Below are 27,188 nucleotides of genomic sequence, written 5' to 3'. Positions count from 1 at the left end.
ACCACCTACCTAATCACAGGTATGCCCACCTTTGGCATGTATAGCAGCAGCGACACATCATGGCTTGGAAACAATGAGGCCTTGGTAGGTTGCTGGAGGGAGTTGGCACTACATCTGCACACGCAAGAGTGACCTAATTCCCGTAAATTATAGGGAAGGGGGTGGGGAGGGGGGGCAATGAACTCTTAATGTCATGTTCAGTCACATTGCAGATGTTTTCAATTGGGTTCACATATGGGGAGTTGGGTGGGCCAGCACATCAGTGGGAACTTGTCACTGTGTTCCTTGAACCACTTCATCACACTCCTGGCCTAGTGACTTGGCACATTATCTTGCTGAGAAATGCCACTGCTGTCAGGAAACATGATTGTCATGAAGAAGTGTATGTGGTCTGCAATTGATGTACAATACTCCTTGGCCATCATGGTGCCTTACATGAGCTCCACTGGACCAATGGATGCCCATGTGAATGTTCCCCAGAGCACCGTGGGGTCACTGCCAGCTTGTCTCCGTAGCACAGTACAGGTGTCAAGAAGCTGTTTCCCTGAAAGATGACAGATTTGTATCTTCCCATTGGTATGATGGAGGTATCTGGATTCATCAGACCATGTGATGCTATGCCACTGTGTCAGTGTCCAGTGTCCATGGTCACATGCCCATTTCAGTCATAGTTGCTGATGTGGTGTTAAATTGGCATATGCATCATTTGTTGGCCATGGAGGCCCATCATTAGGAGTGTTCCATGAACTGTGTGTTCAGACACACTTGTACTCTGCCCAGAATTAATGCGTGATGTTAGTTCCACCACATTTTGTTGCCTGTCCTGTTTTAGCAATCTGCCCATCCTACGATGTCTGACATCTGTATTGAGGGTTGGCTGGCCAATGTGTTGAGGAAATTGTCCACAACTCTCCTCAAACACTCAACAGGTCATATAATTTTCAAAATGCTCACTCTGAGCCTCCAGGCCATTGCAATCTGCCCTCGTTCAAACTCAGATAGATTGCATGCTATCTCCATTCAACACACAGACAGCACACTCATTGATACTACATGCGTCATCCATGTGTCTGATTAGCAGTTATTCCTTGCCTGGTGGTGCTGATATCACCGAGATGGGTCTATATCAATAGTAGGTTGGTGTTAATAATGTTCTGGCTGATCAGTGTGTGTGTGTGTCTCAACAAACTTTATGTAACTCATGCTGAAAACACCAATGACACATAGAATGTGGCCAGTATTCCTCAGTGAAACCTTTTTCTGGATGACCTATAGAATGATGCTGTTTTTTAACAGAAATATGAGATAAGAAAAGATCAATTGACCTGCACTGTATACTAGAGAGTGAGTAAACTTATGTTATTGATGTGTGATGAATTAAAAAGATAAGTAAGTGGAGACACTCTGTCTCATTATTAAATGAACACTTCTTATTGGTTACAGATACCAAAAATTTGGGTTGAGACTCCATCAGGAATTCATGTTGCTGAATGGATAAATGTTCAGACAAAGGAAGGTCTTGTTCAGATGGAGTTTCAACTGTCTTATGAAACACAGAAGGTAATATAACAGAGTTTCATGTACATTATAAGTCATAAAAACATTATTATTTAATAATAATTAGAGAAAGGTGCAACACATAATCATCTTGGTTATTTTGTCAGTGTTCTGTGTCTTCTTGACCTAATATTTTATGTAAATAACTTCTTATCCTCACTAGGTGCTGTATGATATACTGAGTCATGCAGGAAAGCTGCTCCTGCCCTTCTGTGTGGTGATTACCACCTTACTCTACCTATTTGCAGTACTATCAATGGTGTTCCAAATATGCTCAGTTCCCAAGTACTCCTGGTCTGTCTAAGATGTTCTTTTCAACATCTGATCCCATGGATGGTTATTGGCATCCAAATGAGCATGCCATTATTAATTTTAAGGCAGAATCCCTCATCTTATTGAACTTAAGATCTGGTATCTCTGTTTTGATAAGTTTTGCTGCTACTCTGGTTTCATTTACCTATCTTATGGCGCTGCCCCTCAACCACAATGCCTATGTGATGATTTTTATCACCCAGCAGTTGCTGGAATGCCGAAGCTCTGAACAGTATTCCGCAGCAGGTGATCTGCTGTGATGTTACCAAATGTGTGGGGCATTTGTGTTCTGGCATTATACCTCTTCTGTTCTTATAAACTGCTCAAAAAAAGTGGTATGCCACCTACAAAACTGCAAATGTGTGTGGACTTAGGTTCAAAGGAAGCGGGGGATAAAACCTCTACAGAGAAATCAATACAAACCATAACCAAAATAAGGATAGCCTCTTCAAATGTGCACATTTTTGCACAGCTCTGTAGTCAAATTCTGTTGCTGCGTAACGTTCAGTATGATGTTGTTCTACCCAGCGCATTATGACTATTGTCGTCTAGAAAGACAATTCTGTTGCTGAAATGTTGACTGTAGGGCTAGACAGTATATCATGGGATCCTGTCCTGATACTGCACAACCTTTACATTATCGTCAATAATGATAATACTGGCCTCCAACATGACTGACCCCCCCCACCCCTGTGGGTTCAGGGAAAGAATAGGCCCGTGGTATTCCTGCCTGTCGTAAGAGGTGACTAAAAGGAGTCTCAAACATTTCGGCCTATATGTGATGGTCCCCCCATGGGTTTGACCTCCATCATTCCAAATTCTTCCGAAGAGTGAGCCAGTTGGGGTAGGGCTCCTTACATGGTGCGTTTTGTCCATCGGGCATTGAGACCTCTAGCCAGCCTTACTGTCGTCGCATTGCCGTCCCGCTCGTTCTCCATCTCTTGGGTGAGGATGCACTCCTGGGTGCAATTTCCACTATGCACTGTGCAGTGTTGCTTTTTGCGGAGGCAACGACCCTGGACTTCATTGCACCTAATATCCAGCATGGTAGCCAGTCCGTTGTGGTGGGGTCGCCATGTACCCTGTTGGTTCTAGCCCCTACTGATGCCTGCGCCGTTTACTCCCCATGTATGCCAAGGAGTAGATGCCCATCTCCCTGAGGCATCAGGACTCCTGGCAATGGCCTTCCTGCCAGGTGGCCCTTGCTGTGGCCGGGTGGCGCCCGTGGGGAGGGCCCTTGGTTGGAGTAGGTGGCATCAGGGTGGATGACACGCAGTGAAGCATGGCACATCATCTCTTGCTGGTGGCCAGCCGCCAGCAGTCTCTAAGTGTTCAAGGGCTCATTTTAAAGCTCAAGTGTATGACCCCAAATCGTTCCCCTCCCGGGCTACACCATGGAAGGAACGGAAGGCTATGAATGACAGTGAAACGTATTCGCCCCAGTATCTCGTCTGTACCAGAGCTGATGGGAATCATTTGTATCTGTGAAGCCTCAGTTCTTTGTAGAGCATTTAGAGGACAAGTTCGGGGAGGTGGAGGGCTTGTCCAAAATGCGGTCCGGTTCAGTCTTGATAAAAACAGCATCCTCTGCCCAGTCATGGGCCTTGCTCGCTTGTAAGAAGCTGGGGGATGTTTCAGTTACTATCACACCCCATAAAAGCTTAAATATGGTCCAGGGCATTATTTTCCACAGGGATCTCCTTTTACAGTCCGATGACGAGCTGTGCGCCAACTTAGAGCGACGAGGTGTCCATTTCGTCCGGCGCGTCCACCGGGGTCCGAGGTATCATCAAGTTGCCACTGGTGCCTTCTTCTTGACCTTCGAGGGTGACACATTACCTGAGAAGGTCACGGTGATGGTCTACCACCATGATGTAAAGCCATACACCCCCCCCCCTCCCCCCCCCCCCCCCCCCCCCCCCCCCCCGATGCGGTGCTTCAAGTGTTGGAAGTTCGGCCACATGTCTTCCCACTGTGCTTCCAGCCTCATGTGTCGTGATTGTGGTCATCCATCCCATCCTGATACTCATTATGCAGAAGGAAAGGAAAATAATGGAATACAAGACCCTGGACCGACTGACCTACACGGAGGCTAAGCGGAAATTTGCACGGCTTCATCTCGTGCGCATGACGTCGTCTTATGCCGCCACTGTCACTCCTGCTACAGTTCCATCAGCTGCAACTCTTACAGTCAGCTCTCAGAGTCAAAGGACCACACCTGCCCCCTTGATGGTGGGGGGAACTTCAATCCCTCTTGCTCCTGCTCCATCTACTTCAGGAGCAACACCCCCACAACCATCGGAGACATCAGTTCCCACTTCCCAGCCGGAGAAGCATAAGACTGCTTCAGCTCCTCTTGCCATGAAGGGGTCCCTTGGGGACCTCCCTTCACAAGTTCAGACCAGCAAAAAAGTGGACACCTGCAAGTGGCTGAAACAACCACCGGTCGCTGGTCGTAGGGCCTCACGGTCATCGTCCATCCCTGAGGTTGACCCAGTGAAGCCCTCCCAGCCTGAACCACCAAAGGCACAGCGCGAGGAGCAGAAAAAGAAAAAGGTTCCCAAGAATCTCAAAATTGCAGTGGCACCCATCCCACCGCTTTCTACAAGCTCAGCGTCTGAGGATGAGGTCGAGATTCTGGCGTCTGCTGAAGACCTGGATCTTGCTGGACCCTCAGACGTAATGGATGTCACTCATGCGGCTACTGAATCAGTGGCAGCAAGTGACCCAGCTGTGTAATCTGCCTCCCCAGTCCCTTCATGCCTTTCTCAGCCATGGACAATGTCATTCTCCAGTGGAACTGCGGCGGTTTCTTCCACCATCTTGCTGAGCTCTGACAACTACTCTGCCTTCACCCTTTCTTCTGCATTGCTCTTCAAGAAACTTGGTTTCCAGTGATGTGAATTCCCTCCTTCTGTGGCTATCGGGGTTATTATAAGAACTGGGCAGCTTATGATATGGTATCTGGTGGCGTCTGCATCTATGTTCTTCACTCTCTTCACAGCATCTGTCCCTCTACAAACACCTTTAGAGGCTGTCGCTGTTCGGGTGTGGATGCCACAGGCTGTTACTGTCTGCAGTCTCTATCTTCCACCGGATGGTGATGTCCCGCAGCATGTCCCTGACTCCGACATCATTGCAAACCACTTAGCAGACCATTTTGCTCTCAGTTCCGCTTCTTTGAGTTACCCACTGGCCTTCCACTCCTTTAAAGAGCAGTTGGAACGTCGGAGCCTTTCATTTCACACCCTCAATCCTGAACCCTACAATGTCCCATTCACTGAGTGGGAATTCCACAGTGCCCTAGCCGCTTGCCCTGATACAGCTCCTGGGCCAGATCGCATGCACTGTCAGATGCTGAAACACCTCTCAGTGGACCGCCAGCAACGCCTCCTCGACCTTTACAACCGTGTCTGGGTTGAGGGTGAGTTTCCGTCGCAATGGCGGGAAAGCATTGTTATCCCTGTTTTGAAATCTGGCAGGAACCCATTGGAGGTGGACAGCTACCGCCCCATTAGCCTCGCCAACGTTCTTTGCAAGTTGCTCGAATGCATGGTGAGCCGGCGGTTGATTTAGGGTACTCGAGTCTCAGGGCCTTCTGGCTCCATCTCAGGGTGGGTTCTGTAAAGGCTGCTCTGCCGCCGACAATCTGGTGAGCCTGGAGTCAGCCATCCGTACAGCCTTTGCCCCGCTGTCTGCACCTCGTTGCTGCCTTTTTTGACATGCAGAAGGCATACGATATGACATGGCGCCATCACATCCTCTCTACACTTCATGGTTGGGGTCTTCGGGGTCCACTGCCGACTTTCCTATGAAATTTTCTGTCGAATCGTACCTTCCGCATGCAAGTTGCGGCCTCCCATAGTTCCTCCCAAGTTCAGGAGACCGGGGTACCACAGGGATCTGTCCTAAGTGTCTGCCTGTTTTTATTTGCAATTAACAAGCTTGCTGTGGTGCTGGGAACGTCTGTCTCAGCTTCCTTGTATGCTGACGACTTCTGCCTCTACTATAGCTCCATTGGCATTGCAGCTGCTGAACGTCAGCTGCAGGGCGCTATCCACAAGGTGCAGTCTTGGGCTGTAGCGCATGGCTTCCGGTTTTCGGCTGCCAAGACCTGCATTATGCATTTGTGCCGGTGACGAACAGTGCACCCTGAGCCGCGGCTTTATCTTGCCAGCGAACTCTTGCTGTGGTGGAGACACATTGGTTTTTGGGTGTGGTTTTTGATGCCCGGTTGACTTGGCTCCCACATATTCGGCAGCTTAAACAGATGTGTTGGCGGCATCTTAATGCTCTGTGATGCTTCAGCCACACCAGCTGGGGCGCCGACCGATCTGCCCTCTCATGGCTACTACCAGGCATTAATCCAGTCCCGTCTGGATTATGGGAGCCTGGCTTATGGTTCAGCATCCCCTTCTGCATTGCGGGTGCTGGACCCAATCCTTCACAGCGGGATCCGACTTGCCACTAGAGCTTCCGGACCAGCCCTGTTGGACAGGATACTTGTGGAGGCAGGTGTCCCTCCACTGCGGTTACGGCGCCAACGTTTACTGGCCGCTTATGCTACACATGTTTGTAACTTTCCCGGGCATCCTATTATCATCTCCTGTTCCCTCAGTTGGTAGTCCATCCCCTCAGAATGCTGGCCCTGGGCGGGTTGTACGATTGCGGTCCATGTCAAAGAGCTTTCTCTCCGGGCTTGGGGTTTTCCCTCTTCCACCTCCTTTCCGGGCCCCTCTGCGTACGCCCCCGTGGCGTGTGCCTGCCCTTGCCTTCAGCTCGAATTGGCACAGGGCCGGAAGGACTCTGTCCCTCCGGAGGCCTTCCGCCGCCACCTTCTTCCATCCTTGCCACGTATAAGGGCTCTAGCATTGTTTACACTTACATTTTGATGGTTGCTGGTCGTGTTGGTTATGCTCTGACTCAAGGGGACCATTATGAACAACATTCATTGCTGGCTGGCTGCAGTGTTTCACTGCTGAACTGGTCACAATTTTTCATGCCCTAGAGTATATCCGCTCCTGCGCAGGTGAGTCCTTTGTTATCTGTAGTGACTCCCTGAGCGGTTTACGAGCTATTGACCAGTGTTTCCCTCGCTCTCGTCTGGTGCTAGCTATCCAGGAGTCCCTCCATACTCTTGCCCATTGTGGCCGCTCTGTGGTCTTTGTGTGGACCCCAGGCCATGTTGGGATACCAGGCAATGAACATGTAGACCGCCTGGCCAAACAGGCCACCAGTAAACCATCTCTGGACATTGGCCTCCCAGAGACTGGTTTGCGAGCATTCTTGCGCCGCAAAGTTTTCTTCGGTTTGGGGACGCTGAATGGCACAACCTGACCACACCAAACGAACTCTGTCCTATCAAGGAGACGACGACTGTGTGATGGTCATCCATGCGAGCCACTCGCAGGGATTCAGTTGTCCTTTGTCAGCTCCGCATTGGCCACACCCGGCTGATGCACAGTTATTTGCTGCGTCGTGAGGACCCGCTTCAATGTCGCTGAGGGCGGCTTTGATGGTGGTCCACATTTTGTTGGCCTGTCCCCTTTTAGCTGTGCTCAGGCAGACTTTTGCGCTGCCTGATACACTCCCTGTCCTTTGAACAGATGACACTGCCATGGCAGGCTTAGTTTTGCGTTTTATTTGGGCAGGGGGCTTTTATCGCTTAATCTAAGTGTTTGTCTTTTTTTGTGTTGAGTCTGGCCTTTGGCCTACGATTTTAGACTGAATTTTTAATTTGTTTCTTGGTGGTTGGCTTTTCTTTTTTTGTCTCTATGGTCTGCCAACCACTGTCACACTTTGTGTGATTTTAATTCCTTTTGTATGGTCTCTGTCTCACTCTTTCTTGTCCTTTGTCATCTGCCATCTTTTCCATTGTTCGTTTTTATTCTGTGTGGGTGTTTGAAATTTTGGAAAAAGGGACCAATGACCATAGCAGTCTGGTCCCTTTAATCCCTCAAACCAACCAACCAACCATGACTGACCTACATCCCTGCTGAATATTGTTGAGATATGCATTTTTATGTCACTGCCTCTACACTTTTCTATGACAGTTGTCAGGAGTCAGACAAATCCTGCACTCATCAGTGAAGGCAACCTGGTGGCATTCATCCAGGTTTCATTCTCCATGCAGCATGATGCTGAGGATCATGAAATGTTGTTTGTAATGGATGCCTAGAGGCCAAATCGATTGTGGAGTAGTTACCATTTTTTCTTAATCACAGTAACAAAGTACTTTGGAGCCACTGGAGGATGGCTGCAACTATATGCTCTCATTCTGTGTTTATGTATGTTTGTAAATGGGCATTTTGAACCTATTATTCTGATATCCTTCTTCCATATATTGAATAGTTTTGAAGATTATATTGCCTGGTATCAGGAAATGATATCATTGTCCCAGCAGTTCCAGTAAATTTGGCTATAGTTTGCAGGAGACTGGGTTATCAGTTTATTATTGAAAGTGAAATGTGTAATTTATTTGTGTAGTATTACTACAAAATTGAACAATATTTACAAATATTCATTTGTTTCCCTCCATTTTGAATTTTAGGGCAATTGGAAAATTAAACTAGAACAAGATGGATCCAAGACAGTGCATTCTACAACATTTTCTGTGCAGGAATATGTTTTGCCACGGTTTCAAGTCACAATAAAACCACCTGATTATATTCTAGCAGATGCATCATATGTCTCTTGGATGATTTGTGCAAGGTATACATATTATATCATAAGCCAGTGTTGTTATTATTCCACACTTCAACAATAAAATGTTCGTATTCATCTTTGATTTATTTGTGGGTTTTCAATCCAGTTTTAATAACTGTATTTACAATGTGGAAATGTAGGTTCATGAAGAAACGGGAAAGATAAATCAATGAAACGAAAAAATTTATAAAAAACAACAAATTGGACTCAAAGGGTATATAATTACAGGTAAGTCTGAGATGAGTATAAATGAGACTGTGGAATATGAAGACATCACATATCAGGTAGAGAATGACATAGGAATTGAAAGAATGGAAGATGGAATTAGAAGTTGTAAGCATGAGGCTGGTAGTTACAAATTATCTACACAGTGGAACTGAATGCTTAGTGCTGTGTAGTTACAGATTGCATTTAATGTTGGTAGAATGTTATCTGCATTTTGTCAATTGTTGGGCTCATTGCTGAAAATTGATGACTGACTCTACTTGCAAGTTGGAAAACAAGTGGTAGTAGACTATACTTGGCCCCAAACAATGCAACAGTTTGTGGATGCCAAGTACAGTAAGTTAGTTTCCACAATGACTTACACTCACTGAATTTTTAGAAACGTTTAACAGTAAGAATTGAATTATTTCTTCCGTAACTGACCATGCATGGGTTTTATGAAGTTTAGAGGAAAGAGCATTGTGGCACAACTTGACTAAAAGAAGGGAACAGTTGGTAGGACACATCCTGAAGCACTGAGGAATAGTAAATTTAGTTATGGAGGGAAGGGTGAGGCATAAACATTGTAGAGCAAGACAAAGGCTTGATTACAGTAAGCAGGATCAAGAGGCGGTAGGTTGTGGTAGTTATGTATAGATGAAGAGGCTTGTACGGGATTAATTAACATGGAGATCTTCAGTAAACTATTCGGTGACCTGAAGACTACCACAACATTCAACAAATGTGATTCTCAGCAGATGAAAAATTGAGAAAATGTATGTTCCATACAGCACTTCTTTAAGAGTAAAACATGAAATGATATTAAAAATGCATAGCCAAAGAAAATGGGGGAGAAATATTCTATATATTTTTATTGATACGAGATAAATTTGATTTCTCCATTGCTATTAAATTTGTGCCATGTTGATACAGCTTAGAAGAATATAAACCGTGTAACCACTACTGGTTTACTGTTCTCTGAGCAGTGCAACATATATCGGAACACACCTAAATGAGTGAGAGTGTCATGTTAGATTCAGACAGCATAGTAAATCAGATGACCAAAATCAATGCAGTGAAAGTATATGGTTTGGGGATTGGGGTGGGAGGTCATTTTTTAGCCGAGACAGCTACTTGCCTTCAAAATGAGGCCATGAGAGAGACTTAAACAACTTTCCAATATGAATGATGATGATACTTTCAGGCTAACCATTACCTTGTCTGTCGGCAGTAGCCAACATATGGGCAGACTGTACTCAAGATGATGTTCCATTATGCATGTCTATTAACATATGTGCAGAAGGCATACATTACGTGTTCAAATTGTTGAAGGACACTGTAGAAGCAGTTCCCTCCTGGACCAATATAATCCCACATTTTAATTACAACTAATAAAGAAACTCAGCATCTTTTAGCCAAGGCTTTCTTAAGCAAAGAAAACACACACACACACACACACACACACACACACACACACACACACACACACACACATTCACAAAAGTAATAACACCTCATGTGCACATGACCTCTACTGCTGGCAGCTCCAAGCAGAACTGCCAGTGAAAACGGACATGTGTGCATGAGATGTGCTTGCTCATGTTGATGTGTGTGTGTGTGTGTGTGTTTGTTTTCTTTGCTGAAGAATGCTTTGGCCCAAAGCTGTAATGTGTAATAGTCTTCTAGTTCTGCCTGCCAAGTCAATGGGTCATCTTTACGTTGAGTAGCAATCTATCCTTTTCGTAATTTTGTTAATATTCTGATCTGGTATTCCCATTGGTTAATTAATGCCTTAATCAATAAGTGAAGTATGTCAACTTGTGTATAAAATCCAGGGTAACAGAAGTATATTGGCAAAGGATAGAGTATAACAAGCCCTGAGGCAACATCTCCAATGGAAAATGTAGCTGGCCAGAAACTTAATTGTTAATTATCTTGTAAATTTATTAGTCTGACAGATATTGAAATATGTTATTGAGAAATCATAATGTCTGTCTTTCTAATGAGTGGTATTACTAAGTATTAGCTCACAAAAAAACTGCAGAGTTGTACAGAAGTAAAAAGTTTAATGATTCACGTCTTCTGATTAGCCAGATTTCCAGTAAAATAAGATGCATCATTGGAATCAGCACTTTGGGAATAATACCTTGAATAATGAATTAAAGAGGGGAAAGCTTAGTTAATGCTTGGAAATATTTGAGCACCTAACACACATACTTTATGTAAAAAATGAATGCAATTTGAAAAGTAACTAAAAAAAAATATAAGTAGGACTCCAATAAGAGCAGAGGAGAGATTTCAGCTTGTTCTGTTTTGTAAGATCAGTGAACATATGTCAACATTATTCCATTTCTTCATTATTGTGATCAATTATTGTGTATGCCACTAATTCTGAACACTTTTCATGCATGCCAACCTCATTTCCACCATTCATTCTTTAACAGTTACATCTGATCTAGAGGAAATATTGATGTTAAAGGCAAAAAAGTAAAAAATGAAACTATTCTGGCAGAAAACTGTTAGGCTACCAGCAAACTGCTGCTATGAGACATTTTTCTTTCATTACACATAGCTTTTACATTTGAAAGTCTATATAATTAATTGAATACACTTCTTTTAACTTATAGGTACAGTTATGGACGACCATTAAAAGGTCGATTACAGGCAAAAGTAGTGCCAATTGTTCCAGCATGGAGACAGAAAACAAAACCCCCAGTTGTAAATCTGATGACAGAAGTAAGTTAATTACAAATTAATCAATTTGTTTATTAAGGGAACAATGTATTGTAACACATTCTGTAGCACAAATGAGATTTTTTGAATTTTGTTTAAATTTTGTTGTATGCCCTAGTTAATACTTTGAGATACCAGTATTATCTTGTGTGTTGCTATACTCTGAGCTACACGCTTTAGCTGCCATCTGTTTCAAATTTTGAGCTTTAGTTGCAGAAAAGCAACTTTCAACTTTGTTTTTGAATTCTCTGAACTTCTGAAGGAAAAATACAAGCCTGTAAGTCGAGGGATTCGTGGTTTATTTCCTGAAATTTATCTCTGTTGCTGGTGTTAACGCCTTTACATTAACACTTTAAATGCAAAATTTACCATGTAATTAAACCAGTAATGAAAGACTCCATTCTGGAATATTTACAGAATGTTATTTCTAATTTTAAAGGTGCTGAATTATCATCTAACAATGTGATAAGCCCCTGTACATAGTTCTAACTTTTGTTAGCTATTACTCCAGAAAACTAGTATCTATGGAATGTGGGGAAAGTAGGAAGGAAAGGGAATTTTTACTTCTTAAATGACATAAAAGTCATTACTTATACGTTATTGGTTTAATCCAAAACAGCTTGGGGAAGGAAACTTCTTAGATTTGTTGAAGGAACCATCCCAACTGTCATGTGAAATTATTTAGGGTAACTTTGACAGTGATAAATCAGGGTGGCAGGAGATTAACTTGAAATTTTTTCTCCTGAATACAACCCCATTGTCTTACCACTATGCCACCAAGATTAATAACTGACCCCATAGTTGAAGGTTAGTACTAATAAGTTAATACATTGAGTAGAGACAACTAGTCACTGAATACAGGCAGTGTTGAGCATTAGACATATGCATACAGAAGAAATCCAACAGTATAGAAATTTCAGACTTGCGTGCTTCTTCAGATAAGACTATATTATTTGCTAGTGGTACTAATAGCTGTGACATCACTTAGAAAGATAGTGCGGTAAACTTCTTCGTGTACATTTAATTAAGTCAGTTTCTAATATTTCTGTGAATTTCCTAGCTTTTGAGAAAAATGAACCTAAATGAACAATTTTAGAAAATAAATAGAAAATTAGTTCTTCAGTATTTAGAAAAACAAGAGTAATCATTTCCATGTTTAGATTTTCAATTCTCACTTCTGATGCAAATCACTGCAGTTATTGTGGTTAGTAATGATTCTTACATAAATCTTTAATTGTGTAATTCGCATTAATGTATAAAAATGTCCTGTGATAGGGTGAACCACCCAAGGCCCTCTTCCTTCATTCCGTTGCAGTGATGCTGTTCCTGTGAGAGGATAACTTCTGTTTTCAGCATGTAAAAGTGATACTGAGTGTTGAACAAGTCCAAAATAAGCTTGTGATCACTCTAATGGTTAAGTGAATGCCTGAAAAAGAGCAGGAAATTCAAAAATAATTTTCATCTGGAATTTGTTCTTTTGTCTAGTGCACAGCAGTTACTTAACTGTGTTGCTTTGAAACATATTTCATTGGTCATATCTTAAAGATATTATCTGTTCACGTAGAATCAAAAATGGAAAACCCCTTTTAGCTGTGTTATATATAATAGTGATTGGTATATGTACACATCCTTAGTTACATCATATTAAAAACTGTTCTCTTATGATTACTATCAATGTACTGTTGCAAATGGTAGTTGGCACCAGTAGATAAACATTAGCATGGTTGTGTACATATGAACATATGCGTTTTCCATAAAGTAGCAAATTCCCACTTGTTCTATTGGTTTTATTATAGCTTTTGTTATTACAGAAAGAGTATAACAGTTTCATTATAGGTAGTTAATTGATAAGACAACTAGCATGCATAGTTGGTGATTGCTATGTCTCAGTTAGCTTATACCTTAAAAGCTCTCCATTGAGATGAGATCTGCTGCACTTTATCTTCAGATGAGTGAGTGAACCCAGTGTTTTGAATTTATTTAAGAGAATATTCAAATGAGTACCTATGTGCATGTTAACTTCTTTGTTAAAATACAAAAACACAGAGGACAGAGTTTATGTCATTGAAACAAATGCTGGGCATAAAGTTTCTTTAAAGTGTTTTTTACTTTCAGTTCATATCTACTTTTAGACTGCCTGTCAGTTTCACATTGATTATAGAAACTTTAAAAATTATTTATGCAATCTTCCTTAACTCTGTTACAGCTTGGCAGTTCTGATGGGTGTTTCAATTTCAACATATCAGGCACTGAATTGGGACTGTATGACTGGAAAATGTCTCCTAACAGCTTATTACTACAAGCATCTGTGACAGAACATTCCACTAATGTCACAGAGCATTCCAATTATACTTCATTAATACACCACCAGGCTCTCACAATTGACTTTGTAACATTCAGCTCTCAGTACTTTAAGCCTGGCCTCCCATACAGTGGGAAAGGTATGTAATATTAATACAGATAGAAAGAGTAAAAGAAGAAATTTCAATCTCCTCAAACAGATATAAAAATAATAAACACACTTGAATGATTAGCATTAATACAGTGCTGTGAAACACTGAGACACATGTACTGATTTCATCCATTGTTGAATGGATTATTCCATCTTATGATTTATTTCCAGGAGAAAACAGGAAACTTGTATAATTTTTTGTTTGATGTAACACTTACTTCCATCAGTTGTGATGCAGGAAAGTGGCACTATATCTCCTACTCTAAGACTAACCATAGGTCCTAAGTAAGCACACTAAGATTCATTGGAAGATCCCTCAGGAAGTGTAGTCCACCTACAGTGGAGGTAGCTAACAAAACCATTGTTGCGCTAATACTTGAATGGTGCTTATCAGTCTGAGGTCTGTTCCAGATGGAATTGATAAGAGGAAATAGAAAAGATACAAAAAGAGTAGTGTGTTTCATTGCAGGCTCATTTAGCAAGAACAAAAACATCACAGAGATGGGCAGCAAACGACAGTGACTGACACTGGAAGAGAGGGATTGCGACACTGGAAGAGAGACATTGTGCTCACAGTGTGCTTTACTGTTAAAATTCTGATACTGTATATGATAAACTGCTTAATATCAAGGAAATAATGAAAGTGAAGTTAAAAGTACAAAATATAAGTGAAGAATTTTTTACTACAATATGTCACATAAAATTAGTCGCTAGAGTGGTATTCACATATGACCTAGCAACAAAAATATTCATCTAATTATTTGATGTTTGTCCTTCACAATGATTGGGGTGTCTGTCTGCAGTTCTCTGCCTGGAGAAATCTTGTGTGCAAATTGGCTCTTAATGCAGATGACACTGCTTGTAAGTAAATTTTTGATGTTCATGAGACTGCACTTCATTTTCACAATACACAGTGAAATGAAGATGGTCAAAACTTAGAGAACGTCAAAAAATTTCGTCTTGTGATGCGGACACTAATTAAATTTTGATGCATGTGGAACTGTGGCTACATTTGCAGGTCTGGCTTTTATACACTACTGGCCATTAAAACTGCTAAACCAAGAAGAAATGCAGATGATAAACGGGTATTCATTGGACAAATATATTACACTAGAACTGACATGTAATTATGTTTTCACACAATTTGGGTGCATAGATCCTGAGAAATCAGTACCCAGAACAACAACCTCCGGTCGTAATAACGTCCTTGACACACCTGGGTACTGAGTCAAACAGAGCTTGGATTATGTGTACAGGTACAGCTGCCCATGCAGCTTCAACACGATACCACAGTTCATCAAGAGTAGTGACTGGCGTATTGTGATGACCCAGTTGCTCGGCCACCATTGAACAGGACGTTTTCAATTGGTGAGAGATCTGGAGAATGTGCTGGCCAGGGCAGCATTTGAACATTTTCTGTATCCTGAAAGGCCCGTACAGAACCTGCAACATGCAGTCGTGCATTATCCTGCTGAAATGTAGGGTTTCACAGGGATCGAGTGAAGGGTAGAGCCACGGGTCATAACACATCTGAAATGTAACGTCCACTGTTCAAAGTGCTGTCAATGCGAACAAGAGGTGACCAAAACGTGTAACCAATGACAACCCATACCATCACGCCGGGTGATACGCCAGTATGGCGATGACGAATACACGCCTCCAATGTGCTTTCACCATGATGTCGCCAAACAAGGATGCGACCATCATGATGCTGTAAACAGAACCTGGATTCATCTGAAAAAATGGTGTTTTGCCATTCGTGCACCCAGGTTCGTCATTGAGTACACCATCGCAGGCACTCCTGTCTGTGATGCAGCATCAAGGGTAACTGCAGACATGGTCTCCAACCTGATAGTGCATGCTGCTGCAAACGTCATCGAACTGTTCGTGCAGATGGTTGTTGTCTTACAAACGTCCCCATCTGTTGACTCAGGGATCGAGACGTGGCTGCATGATCCATTACAGCCATGCTGGTAAGATGCCTGTCATCTCAACTGCTAGTGATACGAGGCCGTTGGGATCCAGCACGGCATTCCGTATTACCCTCCTGAACCCACCAATTCCATATTCTGCTAACAGTCATTGGATATCGACCAACGCGAGCAGCAGTGTCGCGACACGATGAACTGCAATTGCGATAGGCTACACTCCGACCTTTATCAAAGTCGGAAATGTGGTGGTACCCATTTCTCCTCTTTTTACGAGGCATCACAACAACGTTTCACCAGGCAACGCCGCTCAACTGCTGTTTGTGTATGAGAAATCGGTTGGAAACTTTCCTCATGTCAGCACGTTGTAGGTGTCGCCACCAGCACCAACCTTGTGTGAATGCTCTGAAAAGCTAATCATTTGCATATCACAGCATCTTCTTTCTGTCGGTTAAATTTCACGTCTGTAGCATGTTCTCTTCGTGGTGTAGCAATTTTAACGGCCAGTAGTGTAGTTAACAGTAATTAGAAAAATGAAGATCTATTGTTGGATTAATAAGTTAATTTACAACTATAAATTTTGAATTTTTGATTACTTTATTCTTATTATTTGGGTATAGATATGTTTACAAATTAGTACATTGTTTTCTTTGTCATGGAATATAAGTTTTTCAAACCCAAACTTGATTTTTTACAAGCTGTTTCACAATACAGGAAATAAAAAGTCCTTTATTTTCTTGAATACAGTATGGTTTTATCGTAGGGGTTACACAGTTTTCTGTTACCTGATGTAAAGCAAATGCAAATTGTGAAGTTAGTTTTTAATATAAAAATTTGAGATCAAGAGAAAAGTGAGTATGAGTGCTTGTTTACACCAAAGTTTATGAACTTGTTGTTCCAACTATACATACTACTATGTTTTTATGCCATTGAAAACTTTTGTATTGGACATTGTAGAGTTATAGTAGAGCAATGCAGCATGCAGGTGAAACAAACTAGTGCTGGTCAGTGTGTGTGTGATTATGGTGGCACTATAAGTGGAGCATTGTGGAGCAGAGTGGTGCTGAGTGAATCAAACATGTTTGTTTCTAGGCATGGTGACCAGTGTGTTTGACTCTGGCTGCTTTCAGGCAATGCCAGCAGCATTCGAGTGTTGCTGTGGGTAACAGCGTCATTACTGTTACTTGTTCTTGTGTTTCGTTTGTTTTTGATGTCAGCAGAAGCATTGATAGCAGATGTTTTTATTTGGTGTCCTTTATAGGCCCAGTGAAACAGCTGTCATCAAATTGATTCATTCTGTACAAGTTACCTGATGATGTGGCAATAGAATTACAAACTAAAAGTACATAACACATTTCCTTAATCTCTTATTTCTTTCATTGGGTTAAAATGAGAGGCAGTAATGAAGTTGAAGTTGCATAGCTGAGATACATTTAAGGGTAATGTTTTATTACGTGAGAAAAAGTTCTTCATCTTCCTGTCATCTGGGGTTTTGCAGCAAGAAGCCTCCATGTGGGTTCGAATCTGGCTCTGAGCACTATGGGACTTAACATCTGAGGTCATCAGTCCCATAGAACTTAGAACTACTTAAACCTAACTAACCTAAGGATATCACATTCATCCATGCCCGAGGCAGGATTCGAACCTGCGACCGTAGCAGTCGCGCGGTTCCGGACTGAAGCACCTAGAACCGCTCGGCCACCGCGGCCTACTGGTTCAAATCTCTCCAGTTTTATCTTCATGATCATTTGTGTGATATTCGCAGGAGGGAACAATATGTTGGTTGACTTTTCTTGGAATGTATGCTGTCAGAACCATTGCGTTGAGCAAAATGCCTTTCATCATTGAACCGATTCTTAAGTATTGCTTGTCAGTATGTTTTTTTAAGCTACTTCTTTTGTTACTGTACTACATATCCTGAGGATTCTTCCAGTGAATCTACCTGGCATCTGCCTTATTCATGATTAATTTTATGTGGTCAAATCACTTGTATGCATACCCCAAGATTTTTTCTTTGTGGAAGTTACTGCTTCCAGTGAATGTTCTGCAGTTTGGTAATTGTACAACAAAGGGTCTTTCTGTCTGTGTACTCACTATATGTTACATTTGTTGATGCCAATTGCCAATCCTTGCACCAAGTGTCAATTCTCTACAGGTCTTCCTGTATTTCATCACAGTTTTCTAGCATTGTGACTTCTCTGTATACAACAGCATCATCTGGGAAAAGCTCATGGAACTTTTTGACGATATCTGCTAGGTCATTTATATTTATTGTGAAAGGTAATGGTTCTATAACACTCTTTGTGGCACACCCATAGTTACTTTTACATCTGAAGACTTCTCTCTATTCAGAATTACGGGCTGTGTTCTGTTTGCTAGAAACGCTTGAATCTTGTCACACAGTTGGACTGTTATTCCACATGTTCATATTTTTTCATTAGATGAGAGTACAGAATTGTAGTGAATGCCTTATTGGTATCTATCTGAGCTCCTGTATCTACTGCTTTCTGTATCTTGTGGACAATAGAGCAAGCTGGATTTCAGACTGTCGTTGTTTTTGGAACTCATGTTGGATTATGCAGAGGAGATTTTTGGTATCCAGAAATGTCATAACAACATGAGCATAAAAGATATTCCAAAATTCTACAACTGACCAGCGTCAGAGATAGAGGCCTATAGCTTTGTGCATCTGTTTGATGACCCTTCTTGAAAACAGAAGTGACCTGTGGTTTCTTCCAGTCATTGGATATGCTCGTGAGTTTGCAAGCAACATACACCATCTTTGTCTCAACTGTCGAAATCAGTAAAAAGATAGATTTCATATGAAGCTATAAATTCACATAACATCTGGAAAAGAGAAATCATCATGTATCCTAGACTGCATAAACAACACAAATTATTTACAAAATAATTACTTACAAGACATTTGATGGGTGCACCAGATGACAAATAAGGGTTTTTTGGGGCTTGACAGAAAACCAGAAAAAATTCAGCTATCTTGTAGAAGAAATAAAGTGATATATATAAGTAAATGTCATGAGATTTGACAGTGTTTTCATATCTCAGTATCAGTTATGGGGGGGGGGGGGGGGGGGGGGGGGGGGGTGGGGGAGGAGGAGGGACATTTGACTCAAATACTGAACTATTCCATAAAATAAATACTAACACAGAGATAGAGGGGCTGGCCAGTACTTACCTCAGCTCAGTACAGTCGATAGATACACAATACAGAACAGAAAATTTACGTTCCTAGCTTTCGGAACTTTGTTCCTTTGTCAGGGAGGAGAGAGGGGAAAAAAGGGAAGAAGAGAAAGTGTATTCAGTTACTCACAACCCAGGTTATGAAGCAACAGGGAAAGGTAAACAGGAAGGGTAGCAAGGATGGAGACATGGTTGTCAGAGAGAAGCCAAAGATATCCTACTGTAAGTACTGTGCCAGCTTCAAACCAAAGAGGATGCATACAGAAGTAAAGAGGTATATAGTATAAAGGTAATCACAACTATATAGGATGAAAAGATGTGTGAACAGTTAAAGAGGAAAAGGGAAAAAGGAGGAGACTGAAGAATACGGCTGGTTAACGTAGGTTCAGTCCAGGGGGATGGCGGGATGAAAGGATGTGTTGGAGTGCAAGTTCCCATCTCTGCAGTTCCGAGGGACTGGTGTTGGGTGGGAGAAGCCAAATGGCATGTACGGTGTAGCAGGTTCCTAGGTCCCTAGAATTATGCTGGAGGGCATGGTCTGCTACTGGGTATTGGACATCTCCTAGGCGGACAGTTGGTCTGTGCCCATTCATGCGCTCAGCCAGTTTAGTTGTCGTCATACCAATATAAAAGGCTGTGCAGTGCAGGCATGTCAGCTGATAAATGAACATGTGTTGTTTCACATGTGGCCCTGCCCTGAATTGTGTATGTTTTACCAGTAGCAGGGCTAGAGTAAGTGGTTGTGGGAGGATGCATGGGGCAGGTTTTGCAGTGGGGTCCGTTACAGGGGTAGGAACTGCTGGGTATAGAAGGTGGTCTGGGAATATTGTAGGGTTTGACAAGGATGTTACGGAGGTTAGGGGGGTGACGAAAGGCAACTCTGGGTGGTATGGGGAGAATATTGTCAAGGGATGATCTCATTTCAGGACTTGACTTGAGAAAGTCATATCCCTGGCGGAGTAATTTGTTGATGTATTCGAGGCCTGGATAATATTGGGTGACAATGTGGGTGCTTCTGTGTGGTCTGGGGGTAGGAACATTGTTGTTGGATGGGGAGGAATGTATTGCTTGGAGATCTGTTTGTGGACAAGGTCTGCAGGATAGTTGCGGGAGAGGAAAGCACTGGTCAGGTTGTTGGAGTAATTGTTGAGGGATTCGTCACTGGAGCAGATACGTTTGCCATGAATACCTAGGCTGTAGGGAAGGGAGTGTTTAATGTGGAATGGATGGCAGCTATCAAAGTAAAAGTACTGTTGTTTGTTTGTGGGTTTGATGTGGACAGTGGTGTGGATGTGAGCTTCAACAAGATGAAGGTCAACATCCAGGAAGGTGGCTTGGGTTTTGTAGAAGGACCAGGTGAAATCCAGATTCGAAAAGGAGTTGAGGTTATGGAGGAAATTAAGGAGTGTTTCTTCACCATGAGTCCAGACCACAAAGATGTCATCTATAAACCTATACCACGCCAGGGAAAGCAGCTGTTTGGTCTTCAGGAAAGCCTCCTCCATGCGGCCCATGAAGAGGTTGGCATAGGACAGAGCCATCCTGGTTCCCATGGCCATTCCCCTGATTCGTTTGTAGGTCTAGCCTTCAAAAGTGAAGTAATTATGGGTGAGAATGAAGTTGGTAAGTGTTTTTGGAAGATCTTTGGGTGGGCATTGGGAAAGGTAGTGTTCAAGGGTAGAGAGGCCATGCGTATGTGGGATGTTTGTGTAAAGGGATGTAGCATCTATGGTGACAAGAAAAGTTTCAGGTGGGAGGGGGGTGGGAATGGATTTGAGGCATTCTTGGAAGTGGTTTGTGTCTTTGATGTAGGATGGGAGTCTGTGGGTGATAGGTTGGAGGTGTTGGTCTACCAGGACTGTTGCTGCTTTGAAGCCTGCCACAATGGGACATCCAGGATGGTTGTCTTTGTGGATTTTGGGTAGTAGGTAGAAGGTAGGGGTACGTGGCTCAGGTGGAGTGAGTAGGTCTGTGGAAGCCGTTGTGAAGGACCTTGGATTTTTAGGAATTTCTGCAGCTCAGTCTGGATGGAGGGAATGGGATCCTGGGTAACAGCTTTGTAGGTTGATGTGTCGGAGAGTTGATGCAGTCCTTCTGCCACATACTCCACACGGTCAAGTACCACAGTTGTGGAGCCTTTATCCACCGGGAGGATGACAATAGAGTGGTCTGTTTCCAGCTCCTTAATGGCAAGTGATTCAGCTGAGTTGATATTGGGGGTTGTCAGAATGTTCTTCAAGAAGGACTGGGAGACAACACTGGATGTGAGGAATTCTTGAAATATCTGCAAGGGACGGTTTTGGGGGGGGGGGGGGGGGGGGGGGAGAGGAGGGTCCATTTGAGAAGGCGGTCGGAATGGTTCTAGACTGGGTTCAACATTGGGTCTAGTATTTGGTGGCTGTGTTTGGGTGGTGAAGTTATATTTCCAGTTGAGGTTCCGGGTGAATGAGAGGAGATCTTTAACCAGGGCAGTGTGGTTGAATTTAGGTGTGGGGCTAAAGGTTAAGCCTTTTGATAGAACAGATGTCTCCTGAGGAGAGAGGGATCTGGAGGAGAGGTTTAGAACTGAATTGGGACTGGTGATATGTGACATTTGATTGTGGTTATAGTTGAGACTTGGTCTGTGTGGGGTATGTGCTGGGATTGGGAGATTGAGTAGAGTGGCTAGGCTAGGTTTGTTGGCTATGAGGGGGGTTTGTTGAAGGTGCTGTTGTGATTGGTGTTTGTGAAGGATAGGGAGAGGGACCCCACTTCTTAGCTGTTGCACTAGCATTGTGGATAGTTTTTTCAGGTGGTGCGTGGCATGGAACTCAAGTTTACAGCTACCTTCTAGGATGATGTTCCTGAGTGTGTTCTCCAACCAGGGGTTTGAGAGGTGTATGACTTTGAAGAGAGATAGGAGCTGTTGGGAGTGGTGGTTACATGAAGTGGTGTAGAGATTCAGGACAGGTTGGGTAAGGGCTAAGGATTGAAGGTTCTGGAAGTCCAGGAGAGAGTGGTGGAAGGAGGGATTGCACCCAGAGATGGGAACTTTTAAAGTAGGTCCTTTAGGGTTAAGCAGGACCAGAGGAAAAGTATGTGGGATTGCAGTTTGGCTACGCTGAATGCATGTTTCCGCCTTCTCAAATGAACCCTCCTCCCCTCCCCCAAAACCATCCCTTGCAGATATTTCAAGAATTCCTCACATCCAGTACTGCCTCCCAGTCCTTCTTGAAGAACGTCCCGACAACCCCCAACATCAACCCAGCTGAATAATGTGCCATTAAGGAGCTGAAAACAGACCGCTCTATTGTCATCCTCCTGGTGGATAAAGGCTCCACAACTGTGGTACTTGACCGTGTGGAGTATGTGGCAGAAGGACTGCGTCAACTCTCCGACACCTCAACCTACAAAGCTGTTACCCAGGATCCCATTCCCTCCATCCAGACTGAGCTGCAGAAAATCCTAAAACTCCAAGGTCCCTCACAAGGCCTCACAATGGCTTCCACAGACCTACTCCCTCCACCTGAGCCACGTACCCCTTCCTTCTACCTATTACCCAAAATCCACAAAGACAACCATCCTGGATGTCCCATTGTGGCAGGCTTCAAAGCCCCAACAGCCCTGGTAGACCAACACCCCCAACCTATCACCCACAGACTCCCATCCTACATCAAAGACACAAACCACTTCCAAGAATGCCTCAAATCCATTCCCACCCCTCTCCCACCTGAAACCTTTCTTGTCACCATAGATGCTACATCCCTTTACACAAACATCCCACATACGCATGGCCTCTCTACCCTTGAACACTACCTTTCCCAATGCCCACCCGAAGATCTTCCAAAAACCTTGTTCCTTATCACACTTACCAACTTCATTCTCACCCATAATTACTTCACTTTTGAAGGCTAGACCTACAAACAAATCAGGGGAATGGCCATGGGAACCAGGATGGCTCTGTCCTACGCCAACCTCTTCATGGGCCGCATAAAGGGGGCTTTCCTGAAGACCCAACAGCTGCTTTTCCTGGTGTGGTATAGGTTTATAGATGACATCTTTGTGGTCTGGACTCATGGTGAAGAAACACTCCTTAATTTCCTCCATAACCTCAACTCCTTTTCGAATCTGGATTTCACCTGGTCCTTCTCCAAAACCCAAGCCACCTTCCTGGATGTTGACCTTCATCTTGTTGAAGCTCACATCCACACCGCTGTCCACATCAAACCCACAAACAAACAACAGTACTTTTACTTTGATAGCTGCCATCCATTCCACATTAAACACTCCCTTCCCTACAGCCTAGGTATTCGTGGCAAACGTATCTGCTCCAGTGACGAATCCCTCAACAATTACTCCAATAACCTGACCAGTGCTTTCCTCTCCCGCAACTATCCTGCAGACCTTGTCCACAAACAGATCTCCCAAGCAATACATTCCTCCCGGTCCAACAACAATGTTCCTACCCCCAGACCACACAGAAGCACCCACCTTGTCACCCAATATATCCTGGCCTCGAATACATCAACAAATTACTCCACCAGGGATATGACTTTCTCAAGTCAAGTCCTGAAATGAGATCATCCCTTGACAATATTCTCCCCACACCACCCAGAGTTGCCTTTCATCACCCCCCTAACCTCCGTAACATCCTTGTCAAACCCTACAATATTCCCAGACCACCTTCTCTACCCAGCGGTTCCTACCCCTGTAACCGTCCCCGCTGCAAAACCTGCCCTACGCATCCCCCCCACAACCACCTACTCTAGCCCTGCCACTGGTAAAACATACACAATTCAAGGCAGGGCCACATGTGAAACAACACATGTCATTTATCAGCTGACATGCCTGCACTGCACAGTCTTTTACATTGGTATGACAACAACTGAACTGGCTGAGCGCATGAATGGGCACAGACCAACTTTCCGCCTAGGAGATGTCCAATACCCAGTAGCAGACCATGCCCTCCAGCATAATTCTAGGGACCTAGGAACCTGCTACACCGTACATGCCATTTGGCTTCTCCCACCCAACACCAGTCCCTCAGAACTGCAGAGATGGGAACTTGCACTCCAACACATCCTTTCATCCCGCCATCCCCCTGGACTGAACCTACGTTAACCAACCGTATTCTTCAGTCTCCTCCTTTTTCCCTTTCCTCTTTAACTGTTCACACATCTTTTCATCCTATATAGTTGTGTTTACCTTTATACTATATACCTCTTTACTTCGGTATGCATCCTCTTTTACTTCGGTATGCATCCTCTTTGATTTGAAGCTGGCACAGTACTTACAGTAGGATATCTTTGGCTTCTCTCTGACAACCATGCCTCCATCCTTGCTACCCTCCCTGTTTACCTTTCCCTGTTGCTTCATAACCTGGGTTGTGAGTAACTGAATCCACTTCCCCTTCTTCCCTTTTTTTCCCCTCTTTCCTTCCTGACAAAGGAACAAAGTTCCGAAAGCTAGGAACGTAAATTTTCTGTTCTGTTTTGTGTATCTATCGGCTGTACTGAGCTGAGGTAGGTACTGGCCAGCCCCTCTTTCTCTTTGTTAGTATTTGTTTCACATCTTTATATGAGATTTTCTATTCCATAAAATACAACTTTATGTTACTATTTACAAGTTATTGTCATGCAGTTTATAATTGAAATTTATTTATCAATTGTAACATTTCTGTCCTTTATTGGTTTTCTTTCTGTTATAGTGTTTTTATTTGATCCCTTTCCTGCATTCAGAGGTTGATCTTGAACTATTTGAAACACTTCCATGTTAAGTATCTTTGTTTCAGTTGAATGTACAAGCAAAATTTGTCACATAAATATAATGCTCTTATTGCACTTATTTTATTCATTTACATAAGAGAAACTGAATTTATAGGTTGCTTTCAACATTACTGCCTCAATAATAGGTACATACATTTTGCCAGCTATCTTGCATGTTCAAGAAGAGAAGATGAATGTATTTCACTATTTATCCTTGCTCATAACTTCATTATACAATTTCTCATTATACATCATTGTTTCCTCACAATAATGTACATTCTTTTTCAGTACATACGTATTAACATGAGTAACATTACCTGCCAATAACATTAGTAACACAGTCTTACTGAGATTATCTTTCAAAAATAATGACTCTCATTACATCATTATGCAATATCCTGGATTACTACATAAACTCTTCACCTTTCCTTCCTAATTACGCCAAGCTTTACTGTTACAACATGAAAACAGAGCAAGTAATCATTATGGCATTACTTGATGACAGTCATTATGGCACTACTTGATGACGGTCAGTACATATTTACTTATATCATCATATAACAGACTGATAATTTAGAATGCATATTATATTTTGCTGTTTGCTAAGCAGAAAGATCTGATCTTTCTAGGTATGGTGAGTTTTTCATATTTAAAAGGAGGTAAATAGAACAAATTTCCCCTCACATTTATATCAGACTAATAATGCCAAACCATAAATATATTCTGCAAGAGTCAAATGGTACAAATTTTTCTTTACACACATTTCAATTTTATCTCAGTAACTTTTATGTCTGATATTATAATGCCAGTTGCTTGTTCGAGTGGTATTAGGCTGGTGAAAGCATAGATTTCTGATCAGCCCCCGCTCCCATCCAAACACTTCCTTTTATTTTATCATAGGACATTCAAGTGCTTGCTAAGGACGTCACAGTTAGGTTTATAAATGTGCAATTCCCTGTTCATAACATTTGGTGTGAGCATTGATAACTGACCTAATGAACATAAGTTTGACAAAGAAATAGCCAGGTTAACAATTCTTTTTCCAAATTCTACATTGCTAGTTGTCCTACTCCTTATATCTACAATATGTGCCACTATATTACATTTACTGTCATTCATTTTCTAATGTCAAATATCTGTGACACTGTGTGCTGCAAAAATACCATGGTAAGAGAAGTCATATGACAGAGTTGAAATATTGCTGTCTGGCAAAGCAGATAATTGAGCATAAACTGTTTCATAGAATAAAATGGTTGACAGTGGCAAGGCTTTTTCCCAGTATGATCAGGTGATGTATAAATTAGATGACATATGAACACAAACACAGCGTACACCTGTGGAATTACAAGAGGATATGCCAGCTGAATGATATATTTCACAGGATAACTTTTTCATTTGTAAAATATGCATTCATTATAGGACAAAGAGATAATTGTTTCAGCAAAATCAGGTGGCTCCATAAGTCAGTAACTGTAAAAATATGGCATCGTAGGTCATGAATAAGAGAGTAGTGTATTAATCACAAACATTTTTTAAGTCCTGTACTGTAAGCCCGGTGTAAGTCATGTGATCGACAAAGTGGTTTCTCACAATTACTAATTCAAGAAGAATGAATACTGATGATAGTGGGAGATAATTTTGACAGACAGAGTAGAAGGGGAAAGACGTTTTATAGAAAATGAGAATGGAAATATATGCTACAGCGATTTTGGATTGATGAGTCTGTAAGCTTTTAGATGAGGATTATGAAGTACTTTGAAGGGCCCAATATAAATACAAAAAATTTCTTCAACTCCTCACAGATAGGATAAAGATTACTCATCTGTTTTGACTAGAACTGGATTACTTACTTCAAACTGGGTTGCTTTCAACTTCCTATCATGCCTTTGTTTTCTGATATTCCACTGTTTCACACTATTTTTCCTACAATTTCTTCTCTTTCTTGTGGAGTTAAGCTCTTGCAGGCTGGAAATTCAATCAACTCATTTGCCAAGTTGGATGTTTTTTATTGTATAAAATTCCATAGGAGAAAAACCAGTAGAAATATGTTGCAGGCTGTTTAAAATATTTTCAAAGCTAGTAATTTGTTCTATCTGTTTTGTGTGAGGCTTGTTAGAGTGCATCCTGCATAACATCCCAATTTTTCTGAACCAGCTTCCTGCGAGATTACTGGCTGGATGACAGGGATATATTAGAATATGACTGATATTTTCATCTTCAACTAAAGCTATTCAAGTGTTGTAGGTAAATTGGGTACCTTTATCAGAAAGGATTGCTTTACATGTTCCCACATCTGATTTTGAAAACTATATTTCTGTTAGATGCTTCGTAGAGTGGATAAAATTTTATAAA

General features: G+C 42.4%; 1 protein-coding gene across 1 annotated transcript in view; it reads left to right on the top strand.

The window, feature by feature from the left end:
* LOC124798416 (murinoglobulin-1-like) overlaps positions 1-27,188 on the top strand; it is a 288,271-nt gene that overhangs the window by 54,233 nt on the left and 206,850 nt on the right. The window contains exons 4-8 of the mRNA XM_047261813.1: positions 1,444-1,560; positions 8,420-8,580; positions 11,406-11,514; positions 13,718-13,952; positions 15,464-15,469. Of these exons, the coding sequence (XP_047117769.1) occupies positions 1,444-1,560; positions 8,420-8,580; positions 11,406-11,514; positions 13,718-13,952; positions 15,464-15,469 (628 nt within the window). The remainder of the gene's footprint in view (positions 1-1,443; positions 1,561-8,419; positions 8,581-11,405; positions 11,515-13,717; positions 13,953-15,463; positions 15,470-27,188) is intronic.

The sequence above is a fragment of the Schistocerca piceifrons genome, chromosome 5 (genome assembly GCF_021461385.2).
Source record: "Schistocerca piceifrons isolate TAMUIC-IGC-003096 chromosome 5, iqSchPice1.1, whole genome shotgun sequence".
Taxonomy (NCBI): domain Eukaryota; kingdom Metazoa; phylum Arthropoda; class Insecta; order Orthoptera; family Acrididae; genus Schistocerca; species Schistocerca piceifrons.
This window is presented reverse-complemented; position numbering and strand designations above follow the sequence as displayed.